This window comes from Lutra lutra, chromosome 6 (assembly GCF_902655055.1).
Source record: "Lutra lutra chromosome 6, mLutLut1.2, whole genome shotgun sequence".
NCBI classification, from domain to species: Eukaryota; Metazoa; Chordata; class Mammalia; order Carnivora; family Mustelidae; genus Lutra; species Lutra lutra.
This window is the reverse complement of record NC_062283.1, coordinates 10,451,290-10,472,089: the sequence shown is the minus strand read 5'-3', so window position 1 is coordinate 10,472,089 and position 20,800 is coordinate 10,451,290. Positions and strand designations below refer to the sequence as shown.

Here is a 20,800-nt window from a genome sequence, read left to right as displayed (position 1 = left end):
TGTTTTCCAAATGGTTATCCTGTTAATATTCTAAAATAACCTATTCTAAAATAACCTAAAATAACATATTCTAAAAGCTATCTTTTAATCACTGACTGAGAAGCCACCACTACCACAATACTAAGTTCCAAAAGGCTTTTCACTCCTTTCCCCAGTGATATATCTGTACTAGTAGGATAATGTTTGACCTACTCTACCTTTAGAACACATTTAGTAACTGTAAAAGTTACTCCAACCTACCCCCCACATTCCCCTAATTCTTTTTCAGAATCTCTCTATTCATCTTCAGGCATATTTTCAAGAACTTCTAAATCATTTTTCAAGTTTACAAAAAGACTCACAGGCTAGAATAACTAGGCCTCCAGACTAGCCCTTCTACTATAATTTAAATAATTATTAAACTAGACAAAATGGACGTCTTTCAGACAATAAAAAACATCACTCAAAAATAAAAACACTGAAAATAAATAGAAAACTCAAAAAGTGAGCCCTATCGCTATCCCACTCTCTACCTAGGTACATTTCCGGACCTGGAAGACAAAACTGGAGTCCAAGCAGAACATGGCAGGCAGAAACCAGAATTAAGGGCACTGGACAGTAGAAAGTAAGTAAGAGTTATTGGTTTTTTTTCCTGTATTAATTTTGTGATTAATTTCTCTTCTACAATTCTCTTAGTCTAACAAGTTTTGTTTTGTTTTGTTTAATCAATTGGCTTAGGTTTTCTGACTATTACTGGCAGGCGAGGATCATTTTGCCTCCTTCTTCCCAATACTTACACATATACAGACATCCTCTATAATTATATCTTTAACATCTAGAAGTAGTAACAATGGACTTCCATTTTATATCTGATTTTAATGGGAATGTTTGTAATGTTTCACATTACATATGATTGTGGCCTTTGGACGACTAACATGTTATAGAAGTGGTAGAATCCAACTTCTAAATTTTTTTTTTTTTAAAGATTTTATTTATTTATTTGAGAGAGAGACAGTGAGAGAGAGCATGAGTGAGGAGAAGGTCACAGAGAGAAGCAGACTCCCCGTGGAGCCGGGAGCCCGATGCGGGACTCGATCCCGGGACTCCAGGATCATGACCTGAGCCGAAGGCAGTCGTCCAACCAACTGAGCCACCCAGGCGTCCCTAGAATCCAACTTCTAAATGAAATAAAGAAGAATGGACTTTAAGTTTAAACAAATGCCTATTAAATATCTACCAGAAAGAAAAAAATTGTAAGATCATTTCACCTATAAATATGCTGAATTATATTAAAACCCTCACGATGAATGATTCCTTATAACCCGAGATTAACTCTTCCCATAAGAAGATTCTACTGTTCTTTAATGTACTGCCGAACCGCATTTGCTATGCTGTAATTTTCTTCCCAAAAGTAGGTCTTCAAAAATACTTAACGACATAGGCTTGATACAAAACAATTCTGGATTAGTTTCAGAGTACTATTATGCAAAAAATAAGATGCAGATAAAAACACTAAACTAGGACTAGAAAGAAACATCAACTTAATAAAAGCCATATATGAAAAACTCACAGTTAATATCAAACTCAGTGGTGAAAGAGATTTTCCTCTAAAATCAGGAACAAGACAAGGACACCTGCTCTACTGACTTCTATTTAACCAGTACTGGAAGCTCTGGACAGAGTTGTAAGGCAAGCAGAAGAAAGATATCCAAATTGGAAAAGAAGTAAAATATCTCTATTCGCAAATGATACAGCTTATATCCAGAAACTCCTAAATATTACACACATACATACATTAACACTCACACACACACACACACACACACCCCTGCTGGAATAAACAAATTCAGCAAAATAGCAGATTACACAAAAGTGACCTGTTTCTACACACTAACAATGCACATTCTGAAAAGTAAAATAAGAAAACAATTCCAGAGGTGCCGGGGTGGCCCAGTGGGTTAAGCGTCTGCCTTCGGCTCAGGTCATGATCCCGGAGACCCAGGATCAAGCCCTGCATTAAAGTCCCTGCTCAGTGGGGAGTCTGCTTCTCCCTCAACCCACTCTCCTGCTCTCTCTCAAATAAATAACTAAAATAAAAAAAAAAAAAAAAAAGAAAGAAAGAAAAAAGAAAACAAAAAACTCAATTAACAATGGCATCAGAAAGAATAAAACACTTAGAATTCAACCAAAAGAGGGGCGTCTGGGTGGCTCAGTCAGTTAAGCATTTGCCTTCGGCTCTGGTCATGATCCCAGGGTCCTGGGATCGAAACCCATATTGGGCTCCTTGCTCAAAGGAGAGCCTGCTTTTCCCTCTCCCTCCACTGCTCCCCCTACTTGTGCTGTCTCACTCGCTCTCTTTCTCTGTCAAATAAATAAATAAAATCTTAAAAAACAAATCACTATTCACAAAAAGCCGTATTTTAAAAATCTAATAGAACATTTAAATTGTTTTATATGTAATAATTTCTTATCAAGTTCACTCAAGATAGATACTGCCTAGAGTCCGAAAATCTACTGGTACTGACAGTTAAACCTTTTGGCATTTACACATTATTTCAATTTTTCTGCAGTCAGGATGCACATACAAAAAGGCTGAAATGTTTGTTGGGGTATTTAGTATTCTCATTTTGTAGTATACTATACCATGAAACTGTTTTTTACTTATCTCATTCTCTCATCCCTGCATCAGTTTATCCTATAGGATAAAAGCAAGGGGACAATTTTCTAGCTATGGGCAGACACCTGCTAAGTCTAGTCTCCACAGAAACTACAAAGGAAAAAGAAATCTACTATGACCTACATCTGCTTGAAGGCATGATGCCAAAAGCAGTGTTACTTTTTAATACCTACAGGACCTCTTTACCCCCAAACCAAGCCCAAAGACAGTTTGGGAGAATGTGAGTAAATAGGGCAATGTCATCTAGAGATTTCTATCAGCCACAAATGCTCAGTTTCTAAGAATATACCTATAATCACATGGTATCGATTAGACAAAGCAGTCCACAACTTCAATCTACTGCTGACTAGTGTACTAGATATGCCATTGTGGAGTCTTTCCGAGGCCTGAACTCATAACTAACTCAATGAAACCTGTATATTATTTCAGATTCCACTAACCTAGCAGAAGAAATCCAGACACCCAAAGGCTCACCATCATTAAGATAGTCAACACAACGAAGCACACAGGCAGAAAGCTGCAGGAACAGATTTTAAATGGGCCACAGATTCTATAACTGTTCGTACTGCCCTGTACTATTTGAAGAATGCACAATCCCCTCCAGCTCCAGTTACTATTAATACAAAAGTTACACTGGCAAAATTAATACTGAGTAAACAACATTCAGGACTGCTTTAAGCTTTCCATTATTTTAAGCTTCGAATAATCTAACACAACTTTAAGAGCAGAGAGGTCGAAGTTGTTTTTTGAGAATGCACTGTCAAATTTAAATGTAATGTTTCAGAGTAAACAGTTCTTTCTCTAGTAAGAGCTATATTCATCACACTGGGGAGTTACCAATGGTATTTTAAATCACATATTATGTGATTACAACTACTGAATAATCCAATACCCAGAAAAGAACTATCTGGGACTAAAAGTTTAAGATAAGAGCAGGATTGGGGCAGATGGGTGGCTCAGTTGGTTAAGCGTCTGCGTTTGGCTCAGGTCATGATCCACAACCTCTCACTGGGCTCCCCGCTCAGTGGGGCGGCTGCTTTCCCTTCACCCTCTGCCCCTCCCAACACTCATGCTCACTCTCAAATAAATACATAAAATCTTAAAAAAAAAAAAAAAGAAAAGAAAAAGATAGGAGCAGGATTCAGATTTAAGGTAAGAATGAGGTGGGAAATGCTATGAAGTTCCTGAAATTACTATAAAAAAGCAGCTCACAATTTGCTTCTACATAATTAGAGAAGTTAGGGTGAGTAAGTGTGCAAACAGAGAAAACAAGATCAGCCATAAGTTGGTTGTCTTTGAAGCCCAGTAATGGGTACGTGGGTGTTTCACTGCACTATCCTCCTTACCTGTGCAGTTTAAAATCTTCCATGGTAATTTTAGACACTAAATCACAAAGGTATGTATACTATACATGTAACAGAAAAGCTATGATATAACCTTAGTGACATAAGGAATAAAATCCAAGTTGGAAATGACCTCGGCAAACCACCGAATTAATTCCATTATTTTACTGAAAATACAAACACGCGCAAAAAAGAACTTTACAGATGTAAAATGAGAAACACTCCATTTATCTCACCCCTGAACTAAATTAAATCTTCAAGATAGTTAATCCTCAAAAGTATGCTCATTAAGATGGAAAATAGTGTCAGTCACTGTGGATATTGGCCGGGGAACACTGGAAGTCTCTAACGAAAGGAGAAGCCAGGGTCCCCCTTAAGTGCCCAGGAAAAAAAATGACATGAAGTCAGTCAGCATAGACCTACTAGATAAAGCCTCAAGGCGGCTGTTGGTAATGTATTTGAAAGAAATCTGTCCAAAGTATAGATAATAGAACTTTCCAAGTTATTCTAACAAAAAATAAGCAAACATTTAAAGACTAAGCCAAACTGAGAATTACTAAGAAAACTTAGGTAAGCCATTTGCCCACACTGGGAATCATTTTTTCAGGCCCACTTCATTCTCACTGGGTTTCACGACAAGCAAATCAGGCAGGAAAAGATGTTACTATATCCACCAAAATTAACAGGCCATACATCCACCTCAATTATTTAGGCAAGACATAGTCAGAAAACTTTTATAAGCTAAAACATATAGTGAAAGAAAATAAATATAAAGAAACACATGGAGAGATAAACAGGACTTCATCAAAATTAAAAACTTTTAGGGCACGTGCATGCTTGGTGGGTTAAGCCTTTGCCTTTGGCTCAGGTCATGGTCTTAGGGTCCTGGGATTGAGTCCCGCATTGCATCCTGCTCTCTGCTCAGCAGGGAGCCTACTCCCCTCCCCACCCACTTCTCTGCCTACTTGAGATCTCTCTGTCAAATAAATAAATAAAATCTTTAAAAAAAATTTAAGAACTTTTATGCTTCAAAGAACACTATCAAGAAAGTAAAAAAGACAATCCACAGAAGGGGGAAAATATTTGTACACCCTACACTGATAAGGGACTTACATCCAGAATATACAAAGACCTCTTCCAATTCAACAACAGAAAGACAAATAATCCAATTAAAAATGGAAAAAGGAGATGTGAATAGTTATCTCTCCAAAGATATGCAAACAGCCAATGAGCATATGGTAAGATGCTCAGTATTACTGGTCATCATGGAAATGCAAATCAAAACCAGAAGATGCCACTTCAACCCACTAAAAGAGCTATAATAAAAAAATTAAAGAGATGCCTGGCTGGGTCAGCCTGGGCTCTTAATCTCAGGGTCATGAGTTCAAGCCCCATGTTGGGTGTAGAGATTACCAAAAAAAAAAAACAAAAAATTAACTTTAAAAAAACATTTAGAAATGGAAAAGGTTGGTGAGGATGTAAAGAAATTGTAATCTTCATACACTGTGGGTGGGAAGGCAAGATGATATATCTGCTTTGGAAAACAATTATTCCTCAAAATGTCAGAATTACTATGTGCCCTAGCAATTCTACTCCTAGGTATACACACAAGAGAAAACATAGCCACACAAAACCTTGCACACATGAATATTCAGGCGGCAGTATTCATAATGTTCAAGAAGTGGAAAAACCCAAATGTCCAGTAACTAATGAATGGATAAACAGAATGGAGTTTTATCCCTACCATGGAATATTGCCTGGCAATAAAAAGAAGCTTGGATGCATGCCACGACCTGGATGAACCTTGAAAACATGCTAAGTGAAGTAAGCCAGTCAACAAAGGACCATATATTCTGTGACTCCATTTATATGAAATGTCCAGTCTAGGCAAATCTACAGAGAGACAAAGACAAATCAGTGGTTGCCTGGGATGGGGAAGGACTACTAATGGGTCTAGGGTTTGGGGGTGGTGACAGGGATGGTGATGAAAATGCCCTAAAACGGACTATGGTGACGGTTTAACCACGCTGTGAATATATTTAAAACCACTGAACACTTTATCTTTTTAAATTTTGGAGTATAGGTTCACACACAACATGACATTAGTTTCAGGTGTACAACATACAATTCAACAAGTTTATACATTACGGGATGCTCTCCAGTGCAGCTTCCACTTGTCGCCATACAACACTACAACAACAACACTGACTATATGCTGTGCCTTTCATCCCCGTGACTTCTTTTCTCCCTAATTAGAAGCTTATATCTCCAGCCCACCTTCACCTATTTGCCCACCTCCATACACCTCCCCTCTGGCAACCATCAGTTTGTTCACTCTAGTTATCATTCTGATTCTGCTTCCTGTTTGTTTATTCATCTGGTTTTTTTAGATTCCACATGACTGAAATCATATGGCTTTGTCTTATTTCTCTGACTTATTTAGCTTAGCACAATACCCTCTAGGTCCATGCATGTTGTCGCAAATGGCATGATCTCATCTTTTCTTATGGTCACATACTACTCCTGTGTGTGTGTGTGTGTGTGTGTGTGTGTGTGTGTGTGTGTTCGTTCCACATCTTCCTCACCCATTCTCTATCGATGGACAATCATATTGCTTCCGTAACTTGGTTGTTATAAACAATGCTGTAATAAACACAGCAGTGCATTTATCTTTTTAGATTAGTGTTTTCTTTTTCTTTAAATACCCAGTAGTGGAACTCCTATGGTAATTCTACTTTTAATTTTCTGAGGAACCTCCACCTCCACAATGTTTTCCATAATGGCTGTACCAATTTACACTCCCACCAACAGTATTCAAGGGTTCCTTTATCTCCAAATTCTTGCCCACACTTATTATTTGTCTTTTTGATTTTAGTCATTCTGACAGGTGTGAGGTGATATCTCATAGTGGTTTTGATTTTCATTTTTCTGATGACTGATATCGAGAATCTTTTCATGTCTGTTGGCTATCTTTATGTCTTCTTTGGAAAAATGTCTATTCAGATCCTATGTCCATTTTTTAGGCGGAATGTTTGTGGAGTTTTTTGTTGAGTTGCTGAAGTTCTTTATATATTTTGGACATTAACCCCTTACTGGATATATCATTTGCAAATATCTTCTCCCATTCTAGTAGGTTACCTTTTTGGTTTGTTAATGGTTTCCTTCGCTGTACAAAGGCTTTTTATTTTGATGTAGCCCTAACAGTTTATTTTTGCTTTTGTTTCCCCTGCCTTAGGGGACATAGCTAGAAAAATGTAGCTATGGCCAATGTCAGAGAAATTATTGCCTATGCTCTCTTCTATGATTTTTATGGTTGTAAATCTCACATCTAGATCTTTAATTGACTTTGAGTTTATTTTTGTGTATGGTGTAAGTGGTCCGGTTTCATTCTTTTGCGTTGAACTGTACACTTTAAATGGGTATGTGAAACAGTATATCTCAATAAAGCTGTAAAAACTATATACAGTGAAATAACAGAAAAATATTTCCAAATATGCCATGTTCATGGATTATCTGAAGCTACTCAATATTTGTAAACCCCATCAAAATGCCGTAAGAGGATCCAAAAACGCTCAAGCCATTAAAATGCAGGCTCACTTAATTCTAAGACTAACGAAATGACCCAGCTGAGCGTGCCGCAGAAAGGACAGGAGCCAACTGCGGTTATACTACACCTAAATTCTAGTGTTGGGGGAGGCATTATCACAGTTTCACTGTAAGAGTTCACACTTCTATAGTGTTGCGTTAGTGCCATGACCTATATCAAAACAATTATGAGGATACTGAGGGGAAAACAGACTCTCTTGTCCAAAAAGACACATGACAGTTGATGGTCTGAAAATTCAAAACCCAAGTCTAATCCCAGAGCTTGCATTCCTAACTGATATATCAACCTCCCTTACTAAACAAAAAGCTGATAAATAACTCATTTGAACCTGATCACCCTCCTCCTACACAGCTTATGTACTACCCAATGAGATTTACTACAGCAAGGCAATGTGAGAAGATTTATGAAAACCTATCACACCTAACAAAATATTCACATGCTACGTACCTTCTGTATTACTGACTGTTGGCTCAGGAGTGATTCTCCCATCATGAATATTAGAGCTCTCCTCATCAGCATAGACCAGATGATCATCATCTCTATTTTCTGGCCACTGTGGAACCTCTCTTGTGTCTGACGAGCAGCCACATACATCTTCATTCTTGTTGAAGTATCTTTGTAACCATCCTGGCACAATATTCTTAACAGATTCTGTAACCCTGCTAAGAATGCCCTATTGGAGGAAAAAACACATAAGACAGTTTTAGAAATTTATCTCTTAAAATATGTACCTAATTACAGAAATCATATCAAGCAAATCATGACTACTTTCAACAAAGTTTCCTAAAGTTCAGTTATCTGAGTTAATGCTGACGTGATGGTATTTTACAAATTCTGTAGACATTATGAAATACCCACTTTCTTCCATACGCATACGTCCGTGAGTCAGTAACCGCCCCAAACGGCCTGTGTCCTAACCCTTGAAAACGCCAACAGACCATCCAATAAGCCATATACTTTTTTCTTTGAATAATAAAATAATGCACTAAAATACTATAATATCAAAGAAAAGGCGTCTCTATTTTGATTCTAGAATATTAAAAGAAGCAACATTTCCTTTCCAACCAGTGCCCAGCAGAACTCCTACAAAGAAGGGTGGCAAGAAGAAGGGCCTTTCTGCCATCAACGAGATAGTGGCTGGAGAATACGTTACCCACATTCACAAGCACAACCATGGAGTGGGTTTCAGGAAGCATGTGTGCCCCTCAGGCACTCCAAGAGATCCAGAAATTTGCCATAAAGGAGATGGGAACTCCAGATGTACACACTGACACCAGGCTCAAAAAAGCCGTGTGGACCAAAGGAATAAGGAATGTTCCGTTCCATACCCATGCGCCATTGCCCAGAAAGCTGTAACAGGGATGAAGATTCATCAAATATGCTCTACATGTTGGTTCCCTATGTACCCGTCGCCACTTTCAAAAAAATCTACTTAATATGGATGAGAACCAATCGCTGATTGTCAAATAAAGACATAAAACTGCAAAAAAAAGCAATATAAATAATACCTTCAACAGCTTCCTTAAACAATTATTTTATTGCACACTAATACAGAAAAAAACCTGGACAATTAAAAATGAGGTTTTTTAAGACATATTAACAATTAATCCAACATAATAAACTCAATAAATAACCTAAGTTTTTTTGATGGGAAAATTTTGTTACATCACATATTGTCTGAAAATCCAAGGAATTAATTTTATTATGACAACTATTAAGGGGAGGGAAAGAATGTGGTACAACTATCAGTGCTCTTAACATTTATTGTAGCTTTGCTATGTGCCAGGCACTGTTCTAAGTAGTTTATACATATTAAATTGAATCCTCACAATAATTTTATGAAATTGATATTAATAATGTCACTTTATGGATAAAGAGAGACAGTGAAGTTTTAAGTAATTTGTCTAAGGTACAAACACAACTACTGTGGTTTACCTAGGGATAGAGTTAAGAGAAAGGGTTTGGGATTGGTAGGATCTAGGAAAAGTTTGAGTACCTCCCTTTACTTTGATTTACTCTAGGTAAAACAGTAACACCCACTCCAACCTGAGAGAACCATAATGAAGACCAAATGAAATAATGTGAAAGCACCTCACAATTTCCAAAAATATAACAGACCCATACGGATAATTTTATCACTAATGAGAAAAAAAAATTAGCAGAAACAAACTGGGGTGAGATAACCAAGTTTAGGCAATGATTTCCTTCATAAAGTAGCATCAGTAGTATTTCAAAGAAAGAACCACAGGAGGAAAAACATGAATTGGCAGGTACAAAAAACAACAGTTAAAAATCAAGACACTGGGGCGCCTGGGTGGCTCCGTCGGTTAAGCGTCTGCCTTCGGCTCAGGTCATGATCCCGGGGTCTTGGGATCGAGCCCCGCATCTGGCTCCCTGCTCAGCGGGGAGCCTGCTTCTCCCTCTCCCACTCCCCCTGCTTGTGTTCCCTCTCTCAATATCTCTTTGTCAAATAAATAGATAAAATATTGAAGAAAAAAAAAAATCAAGGCAGAATATATAAATCTACTCCAAAAGCTAACCCAAGACAAAGAGGCCCTTGAAATACCCGGCCAACAGAAAAGATAGAACACACTTCTGAAACTGGCACTTGAATAGTATTTTCTCCACTATGTGAAAGGTGTAGGTATCAACTGGGAAATATGTAGTTATTCTTCCACGTATTCTCCGAACAGAAACTTTGAACCAAACTATAGCGATGTGAGCTCTCCAGCGACATAGGAAGCCAGCAGGCCTATAAAAAAAGACTCCCTACTGAAAAGCACAAATTCACTGTTCCCCTCCTCAATGCTAATGTTACACAGTATTAGTTCCTCTGGAAAGAAAGATTATATAACTATATCCATAATTTAGTATTCATAAAATATACTTATAATGTTCATTACTTTTACTTATTATTTATACTTAAAGATTTATTTACCCCTTCCTATATATTTCAAAAGATTGGAAAGTGCTTACAAGATATAACATTATTTAAATAAGACTTGAAAAAAAGTAACTTGATAGGAAGCAATAAGTTAGCTAAAGCAAAACAGCAAGAATTTAAGGTAAAATAAATTCTTTGGTGAAGTTCTAAGGTGTTAGGCTACAAAAAGTATCAGAGATTCCCTGTGATCCCTACTCACTTAAGGGGGCAAGTCCAGGGCACCTGGGTGGCTCAGGTCATGATCCCAGGGTTCTGGGATTGAGCCCCACATGGGGTGGGGGAGCTGCTCAGCAGGGAGTCTGCTTCTCCCTCTCTGTTTGCCTCTTCCCCTTGCTTTCACTTGCCTGCTCTCTCTCAAACGAATAAATAAAAAATCTCTAGGGATGCCTAGGTAGATCAGTCAGTTAAGCGTCTGCCTTTGGCTCAGGTCATGATCCCAGGACCCTGGGATTGAACCCTGCATCAGGCTCCCTGCTCAGAGGGGAGCCAGCTTCTCCCTCTGCCCCTCTCACGGCTTGTGCTTTCTCTCTCTAATAAATAAATCTTTAAAAAAAAAAAAAAAAACTTAAAAAAAAAAGGAGAGGTCTCGGGGAAATTGGAGGGGAAGACGAACCATGAGAGAGTATGGACTCTGAAAAACAATCTGAGGGGGCGCCTGGGTGGCTCAGTGGGTTAAGCCGTTGCCTTCGGCTCAGGTCATGATCTCAGGGTACTGGGATCGAGTCCCGCATCGGGCTCTCTGCTCAGCGGGGAGCCTGCTTCCCTCTCTCTCTGCCTGCCTCTCTGCCTACTTGTGATCTCTCTCTGTCAAATAAATAAATAAAATCTTTTAAAAAAATAATAAAAAAAAAAAAAAAAAAAGAAAAACAATCTGAGGGTTTTGGAGAAGTGGGGGGGGGGGGGGGGTTGGGTGAGCCTGGTGGTGGGTATTATGGAGGGCACGTATTGCATAGAGCACTGGGTGTGGTACATAAACAATGAATTCTGGAACACTGAAAAGAAATTTTCAAAATAAATAAAAATTATTAAAAAAAAAAAAAAGGAGGGGGCAAGTACAGAACAACTTAAAAGTAATACCCTACTTCACCAAAGGTCACTTACGGGACAGCATTAGGTATTATGGAGAATAATCAGTGAACAAAACTGAACAGTCAAAATGGATAAAATAAAGCTCACTCTAGTTCTAAAGTTCATGAACTTTGCTTGGATCCTTCTCTTTTCTCAACTAAAATTTAACCAATGTATCTGATCATGGCCCACAGCTGCTCTAGCACAAGAAAAGGACAGTGAGAGAGGAGTTGCTGGGGGCACAAGGAAGGAGAGCACAAAGATCTTGACAGTAAAAAGAAACACAGGTGCTTAAACTGACCTGTAACCATTATGGAAAACCAACATCCCTAACTTCAGGATACCTCTGGAGGGTAAATGATCCTAAGGCAACCACAAAAATTAAGCTCAGTGGACTCTTGTGTAATGGTTCCCAAAGTGTGATCCCTTTACTGGTAATGTCAGCTTCCCCTCAAGCCCTCTCCCAGCCCTACTAGACTCAGAAAAACAGGGCTCACCTGTTTTAACAAACCTTCTCATGTGAGTCCTATGTAAGCTAAAGTTTGAGAACTACCATTCTAGTAAAAGATATTAGGAAATTAGATACATTTCAGGAAATTACAATACATTTCAGGGAAAAGGTCCCTCTGAAAGAGGCAAATAAAAATTATACTTAAGTTCTAAGAGTTTTAAGGAAAGCATACGTATGTGGAACACTAGTCAGACAGTAATTAAAATATACATAAGATACTCTACAATTAATCAGAAAAAGAGATCTTACAGCAGACTGAACTGAATATACCGCAGCACACAGAAGTATCTTCCCAGTGAGCCCCACACTTTAGCCATGGTTTTTATCTGTACTATTATTAATGGTTTTCTTTTATTCATTTCTCTCAATAAATTTGGCTCTTCCTACAGAATGAAATCTACGAAATCACAGATTTGATGCCGTCTTGGTCTTCACTTGCTCTTCCCTCATTCCATCCTTGACAGCCCATCCCACCAAACTGGATTCTTACCAGAAGGTAGGATTGGCCCATAAGATACCAGGGGATACTAGAGATTATGGAAGGGAGGAAAGAGAAGTTGTTCTTGGGCTTCCTCTCTGATCAAGGATCCTACCTCTAGAACCCTGCTCCAGCCAGAGGGCCATTCTCCACTCCAGCTAGACCAATTTCTTCCTTATCCTTTCCAGTCCTAGGAAGAATAGCAGCTTCCCACTACTGCTAATTTCTGGGCATCCAGTATTTACTATCCAGTATTTACTCCTTTAACCACCAGCATATTTCTATGTAGACTCTTTCTTATAGGTAATTTCAGATGAACCATCTCAAGTGAACACGTTTCTTGCAGGGTCCCTAGCTGATAAAGCAGTGCTGCATGTTAGTTTTTTTTCCTAATGAACATGAAAATTAAAGAGTCAGTCCATAGCTTTATCAACAAAGGAAAACACATACAACAGGTGGGGAAGCACTCATGTTACTCAGAAGTTACATTCAATCTTTACCTCTGTAAAATATTTTAGAATCTTGTCTAACTTACAAAGGTAAACACAGACATTATTTTGTCCATTCAATCCATTCAATCAACACTTACTAATCACACACATATCAGGCAAGGAACAGTGGGAGACAGCAGAAACAAGTTCCTGCTCTCTGGGAGCAAACACACCAGTAAATATAATAAGAACACATAATATGGTGATTCAATGCTATGAACAAAAATAAAGCAGCAGAGCAAAATGGGATAGTTATTTTATATAAGCAAAGACCTAGCCATGCAAATTTCTACTGAACTATTATAGACTGAGGGAACAAAAAGTGCAAAGTCTTAAATATAGGACTGTCCTTGGCACATGCTAAGGTTCTGTAACCTAATTAATAAACACAAAATCTAATAAACTTTAAATAACTACTTGTATCTTTCAAAATTCCTCTTTAATCATGAGTGTGTGCATGTGTGTGAATCTGTGTGTAATCTTTTGTTCTATACCTATCTCATCACTATTATAGGACTAAAACGGTGATCTCAAATTAAAGTCTTCAAATCAGCAGCACTGATGTCACCTTTGAGCAAGTGAGAAATGCAAATTTGTTTTAACAAGCTGGTGAGGTGATTCTCATGCAAATTAAAGTTTGAGAACCAGTGCACTAAAATCATCTATAACTCAAGAGACCCGTTTCCCAATGAAGGCCGTGGTAAATGTTAACTGTTGTACAAGTTTAACTACAATATAAACTTTTGCCTAAAAAACTACCCTATTTCCATGATTATCTTATTATCGAATACATCATACCATTTTATCAATTTCGTAAATACCTACTTTATAATATCAACTCTGAAAATGAAACCATCAGTAAACATAAAAGCCTACTTTTGAACCTATTTCCAGTATAAAAGACTTAGTTAACACACTTCGTTACAGTAAATAACTACCAGATGTTAAAATTTTTAAAAATTTCTAGGGAAAATAGAAATCTGATTATGCACAGAACTGGGTAGACTACAACCAGGGAAGGGAGTCTGTCTATCTAGTATACTTGGGAGAGCTACTTGTTACCAAAGGATACTTCAGCCACTAAATGGAAAAGTGAGAAAGAGTGAGGAAACTGGAAAAGGGGAAAAGTAGTTTTCTTATGAAAGAGAAAGCTCCTCTAAAGCTATTACTAAAGAAGGTCTACCTTTTCAGTTCTTTAGAGATAATGTTTCAGGTCTTTATGGGAATGAGACAAACCAGCCTCCTATATGGACCTGAAGGAAAACCACTTTATGATATTAAGTGGGGGGAGGGAGGAATACCTCTGACAGGGAAAGAGAGGTACATGGAGTAAACGTCTACTACGGTGTGAATATTGAAGTCCTACTTTACACAAGATTAACTTCTCTACTTTCAGAGGCTTCTGTGGTAAGCCAAACTGCCCCCATTGTAACTTGATGTCAGTTTTCCACAGAAGACATTCTCTGATCCTCCAGTCTGGGACAGGCACCCCCTGTACTTCCCACACGATGACAAACTGTCAAGCAGGATGGCAACCTGTCCATCAGCTCCACTAGGGCATCACCTCTGTGAGGACAGGCACCGACCTGTACTGTGCACAGATGAGTAGATGCACTCTTAATTTATCTACAACTGCAATAAAAGAAAAAAAATGTATCCACAACTGCACTGCTCAACCAATCTCTTATGCCCACATAAAAATATTCTGTGACAAATTGCTAAAAAGGACTTCGGCAAATCTAGAATTCAAAAATAAACCATGTATTTCCTTGGTGTAATACTTTCACCTTAAGAAAAAATAATTTTTGTTGTCACACTAATACCCCTTCCTCCAAAAAAACAACTTGTGAAAGCAGTCCAAGAATATGGGAAAACGGAACCATCCTCTGGAATGACAAATAAAGCCAACTAAATGAAGAAAGGTAGCCAAAGAAAGCAAATTAATGAAGGCCTTCGAAAAATCAACAAAACAAATGGGGCATTAAAATTTTTTTAACCCTAAAGCAAAGTCTACACTAGGTAATCATAAACAATGACGTTAATTTTAAGGAGTAAGAGTGAATCTTTAAATGTGGACGAGTTAAACTGAGTCTTTTCTTTCTTTCCAAGAACTAAGGGTTCTTCATTTGCCCAAACATGGCAAAGTATCAGAAATACCACTGATATTTACAATAAATAATCTGGAACCGGAAGTAAATCCAATTCAACACTAAATAGATATTAAGCACAATCAGTGTGTAAGACACTGTGACTATATTAGCTTTTCAAATTACTTTTAATCAGAATTCAATGATTAATGAAAGAGGGTGGAGGAGGGGCAAGGCTTTTCCACAATCCTAACTCAGAACTCCTTTGTAATGAAAAAGACATTCTTTTTTTGTGTATCTTTTCACCAATTCGTAATCTCAGAATTACCAAAGACATCTCTCCCACATGGCCAACTCCTTACCAAGGGTATATGGTCTTCCCTCTCCTTATGTAACTCTCTATTTCTATTAGTTTTTAGTTTTCTTGACTTCTGTTCAACTCTCTTTTCTCCACATTGTCCTCTATGAAATAGTAGTATTCAGATTATAAAATCTCCTCTCTCAAATAACTTCACTGGATCTCTAACTATAAATATCAAATATAATCTGTCTTCAGTTCTTTTTCTAAAGATTTTTTTATTTGAGAGAGAGCGAGTGAGGGCACGCAGGAGCCAGAGAGCACAAGCGGAAAAAAAGGGGCAGAGGGAGAGGGAGAAGCAGGCTCCCCACTGAACAGGGAGCCTGGACAGGGGGCTTGATCCCAGGAACCCTGAAATCATGACCTGAATCAAAGGCAGATGCTTAACCGACGGAGCCACCCAGGCATCCCAATTTATCTTCTGTTTTGACTTCTATCTGCTCTTTGGATGCCTTTATTTTGTTGAGACCTGTCACTTCCCTTTCTTCCAATGTTCTGTGCACACTCTCCTTACCCACTGAACTCCTATGTCGCTAGGTTCTCCTTTCCAAACTTTTTTTGAAAGTCTTTTTTTTTTTTTAAGATTTTTATTTATTTATTTGACAGAGATCACAAGTAGGCAGAGAGGCAGGCAGGCAGAGAGGAAGGGAAGCAGGCTCCCCGCCGAGCAGGGCTCAATCCCAGGACCCTGAGATCATGACCTGAGCCGAAGGCAGAGGCTTAACCCACTGAGCCACTCAGGCGCCCCTTTTTTTGAAAGTCTACTTCATAGTTTCCCTAATGAGTTCCCTCCAAGCCCAAGCGAAGAATAAGGGCTAAGAAGCCAAGACTTCACATGAGACTTAAAGAACATCCAATTATAAAAAAATCTTAAATGCTAAATAATAAAAATCAAGATGCCATCATAACCTTTCAGTTATTTCCAGTTTTAAAAATATCTATTCTACCATCGATTTTAATAGTGCATCTCTATTATAACTTTAACTCACAGCTATTTCCATGAGCGAAAAAAGTAATGAAGTATTCAAATTCTAATGTGGTCATACTGAATCTGTTTTCAATCATCTGAATTTAACTTCCAAATCGAAGCTACTTTGTCTTATTTTACAACCTACCAATAGTCATTCAGCAGCCAAGGTTCCCCTAGCCACATTCCAAATGCTGCTAGCCACTTAAAATCCATAATTTTTATTTCTCTGCTCCACCTCAAGAGATGAAGGGAAAAAAAAAAAAAACTCATACAAATTATGCTGGCTAAAAAAATTTTAAACTACAACTGGCCACAAATTTCAACATCCCTCAAAACTCTGCCCTAATGCAGTAAGGAGAAACATGACCTGGCTTAGTCTCTTATTTTTAGTTATCCATATTTTAGAGCAAGTATTAATAGATAATTAAAAGTAACCAAACAAGGACAAGAAAAGAAATCCCTAAATCCTTTGAAACTAGCCATAGGAGACCAAATAAAGCCCAAAGCAGTTTTTAACCTACTAAAAGTTACCTGCAAGATATCATCACTTTTCTTAAATAATCTATTTGAAAACTGGATTTAAGAGTTTATTTTTCAAATCACACTATGAAGAAGATCAGCAAAATCAAGCAAACTGAAACATTTATACACAGGAAAGGCATTCTACCATCCTGTTTCTGATAGCAAACAAAGTAAACTGTATCTTGTGGCAAGACTTTATATCAGGCTTCCTAACATGAAGAATCTTTTTTTTTTTTTTAAGATTTATTTATTTATTTATTTATTTGACAGAGAGAGAGAGAGATCACAAGTAGACGGAGAGGCAGGCAGAGAGAGAGAGGGAAGCAGGCTTCCTGCTGAGCAGAGAGCCCGATGCGGGACTCGATCCCAGGACCCCGAGATCATGACCTGAGCCAAAGGCAGCGGCTTAACCCACTGAGCCACCCAGGTGCCCCCTAACATGAAGAATCTTAAAAATAAATATATTACACCAGGACAAGCTAAGTAGCTACAAATAAAACATTTCTAAAAACACGAGGTCATTACATCGTCCTAATAATATTCTGTACCTAAAGAAAACGGTTGTAATTAATGACCTCAGACCAAAGTCTTGATTTTATTTCAAACTAATATATACTGGCCTCATCAGGGGACTTTCCGGGACATGGAGACAATCCCTGGGCTTTGTTGTCATTTATTTTATTAAAAACATTGGTAAGTGAATTGCTAAAATATCACACACAAGGGCCTCTCATCACAAACAAAAAACCTACTATGCACTGAACTTAATATTTGATTTATTTTCCTCGATACACTCAATAACTGACATTTCTATGAAGACAATGTGTTTGAAAATAAGTACTTTAGAGGGTAACAGTTTAAAGTCCCACCTCATCACCCAGTAAACAAGTCCCTAAATCCAATACAGGCCTTTAAAAGATTGAGCTTGAGTACATAAAGAGAAAGAAATCTCTAAGAGGCAGCAAAATTCAGAGACAAACATGTAAATCAAAAGGCTGTATTTAGGGCACCTGGGTGGCTCAGATAGTTAAGCAACTGCCTTCTACTCAGGTTGTGATCACAGCGTCCTCGGATCAAGTCCCACACTGGACTCCCCCTGCTCTGCAGGAAGCCTGCTTCTCCCTCTCCCTCAGCATGCTGCTCTCCCCTGCTTGTCCGTGTACCCTCTCTCTCTTTCAAATAAATAAATAACATCTTGGAGCGCCTGGATGGCTTCCTCTCTCTGCCTGCCTCTCTGCCTACTTGTGATCTCTGTCAAATAAATAAATAAAATCTTTAAAAAAAAATTTTTTAATAAATAAATAAAATCTTTAAAAACAAACAGGGGTGCCTGGGTGGCTCAGTCAGTTAAGCCTCTGCTTAGGCTCAGGTCATGATTCCAGGGTCCTGGCATGGAGCCCTGCACAGGGGCAGGGAGCCTACTTCTCCCTGTCCCACTCCCTCTGCTTGTTCTCCCCCTCTCGCCGTGTCTCTGTCAAATAAATAAAATCTTTAAAAAAAATTCAAAAAAATAAAAAATAAAAATAAATAAAAACAAACAAAAGGTTGTATTTAATCCAACAATTTCAAATGAGTTCTTACTATACATATGCCAGGTCCTGTTGTAAGAGATTTACTCATCCCATTAAAACCTCACAACCATTCCCATTTTACAGATGCATAAATTAAGCAGAGAGAATTTAAATAGCTTCCCTAAGTGCTGGCAGAACAGGATTCAAACCTGGATGCTCTAACTGCATTATAGTACATTTTTTCCCTACCAACTATTTCCAGTTCTGTTTCCACTGATAGTATTTAACATCTAAAATAAAACAAATAGCGACCCTGCGTGGCTCAGTGGATTGAGCACCTGACTCTTGGTTTCAGCTCAAGTCCTGATCTCAGGGTCATCAGATCAAGCCACAAGTTGGGCTCCTTGCACAGCACAGAAACCTGCTTGACATTCTCTCTCCCTCTCCATCTGCCCCTCCCGCTCGTGCTCACTCGCTCTCTAAAATAAATAAACCTTTTAAAAATAATAAAAAGATAAAATAAAGCAAATAAAGGTAAAAATAAAGACAAAACTAAGTGACCTCTGGAATGACTTAAGTATTCCATGTCTGAATATCATTACTTTACAAAACTGAAAATAGTTTTTCCCCATCAGATCCCAAGTGGAGCATATTGGGAGAAAGTATCATATAGAAACTACCAAACAAAACAAAACAAAACAAAACAAAAAAAATCCTAAACTAACATATAAACCAAGGTTAGGCAAACCATGGCCTGTGGGCCAATTTTAGCCCTCAGCCTGTTTTTATAAAAGCCTCAGGCTAAAAACTATTTTTACATTTTTTAAAGGGTTGTAAAAACAAAACAACGAACTTGCAGCAACAAAGCCTAAAATATTCGTTATCCAGCCCTCTACAAAAAAAGTGTGCAGATTCCTGATCTAATAAGCTACTCAAAAAAGGGGTTCCCTCCTTCTTCTAAAATAGCTAAATGCAAAAACTGACCTGGTGTAAGATAAACTACAACCAGGCAGATAAAATGAGTGGATTCCCTCAGCTCCAAGCCAGAAGACAAAAACCTCTTAAACACACCCCCCCAAAAAAGGGCAAAAATGAGTAATTCCCTTTCACCAGGAGGTGGCAGTAGACTCTTTCCCAGGCAAGGTTTTGGTTTCCCCACGGACTCAAGTTTTTTGTGGTGACTATTAAGAAAAGCTTAATAGCCAGAGCTAACTTCCTGGACCTGACAATCTGTGTAAGAAATGGGAAAGGAAACTGAAACAGTGACAAAAACCACATCTTCTTTAGTGTCCTGTTCACTACCAGCTAGGAAAACGATACCATTCCCTAAAGGCATCTGGGCTGAGTTAGGGGGTAGTACAGAAGGCAAGGGAAAATGATCAACTTACATTATTCAGGGCTGTTCTTCATTTTTGCTTCTACAATTCTTTAAGTTACTACCCTTCAGTTAGTTGAATAAGACAATGGATTTGTCTCCAAATTTCCAAGCAAGATGATATTTTAAAGATCAGAAGTTAAAAGAAAAAAATGTAATCTTTAGATGTATCTCAGCAGAGCTAAACCAGAAGTCAAAACAGGAAATGACAAGTCAGAGGAACACATGCAAAAATTGCAGGTACTGCATGACTGCCCAAGCTAACTGGCCTGACAGGCAATGGCAAACACCCATGAACAGTGCCAGACCTCTCATTCTTATTCCAACCCTCTACCACACAACCAAAAACTTCATTTTTGCCCAGAAACCCTTGGAAACTTAATCAAATAACATTAGTCTAAAACATGCCATGTCATGAAGCTCCTTGCTATTCATGATGACTCAGCAGCTGCTGCAAAACATAGAGGTGACAGCCTAAGACAGTAGACAGCAAGCAGGGAGTCTACAAGTCCACAAAAGTTCCAGCCAGGACTAAAGACAGTCTTTATTTTAAGATTTTAAAAATTGAACATTTTTTTTTGTATACTCCTGGACACTTTAGTAGTTTCTGCCAATATTAAGTAACACTGGCAGTGCTGATCAAGAAACCCTAAACACCTTTAATCACAATCCAAAAGCTAAAATGTATTTTCTTCTTCAGTTAAATGGCTAGGACAAGAAGCTAAAACTATTTTAAATAAGGAGAAATGATAAATTATCAAACTCCAAAACAAAACTAAACAGCCCAAAATCTTATCAGCTCTAAGACAACTTGATCATAGGTACTATGATGTTAAGGCATCATCTCCCCAAAATTAGATTTTTAGGTTAAGTACATTT

At 38.1% G+C, this 20,800-nt stretch overlaps 1 protein-coding gene across 3 annotated transcripts in view; it reads right to left on the bottom strand.

The window, feature by feature from the left end:
• Positions 1-20,800, bottom strand: part of NUP153 (nucleoporin 153) — a 70,138-nt gene that overhangs the window by 47,307 nt on the left and 2,031 nt on the right. For all 3 annotated transcript variants that reach the window (XM_047733674.1, XM_047733676.1, XM_047733673.1), the window contains exon 2: positions 8,054-8,279. In XM_047733674.1, coding sequence (XP_047589630.1) covers positions 8,054-8,279 — 226 coding nt within the window. The remainder of the gene's footprint in view (positions 1-8,053; positions 8,280-20,800) is intronic.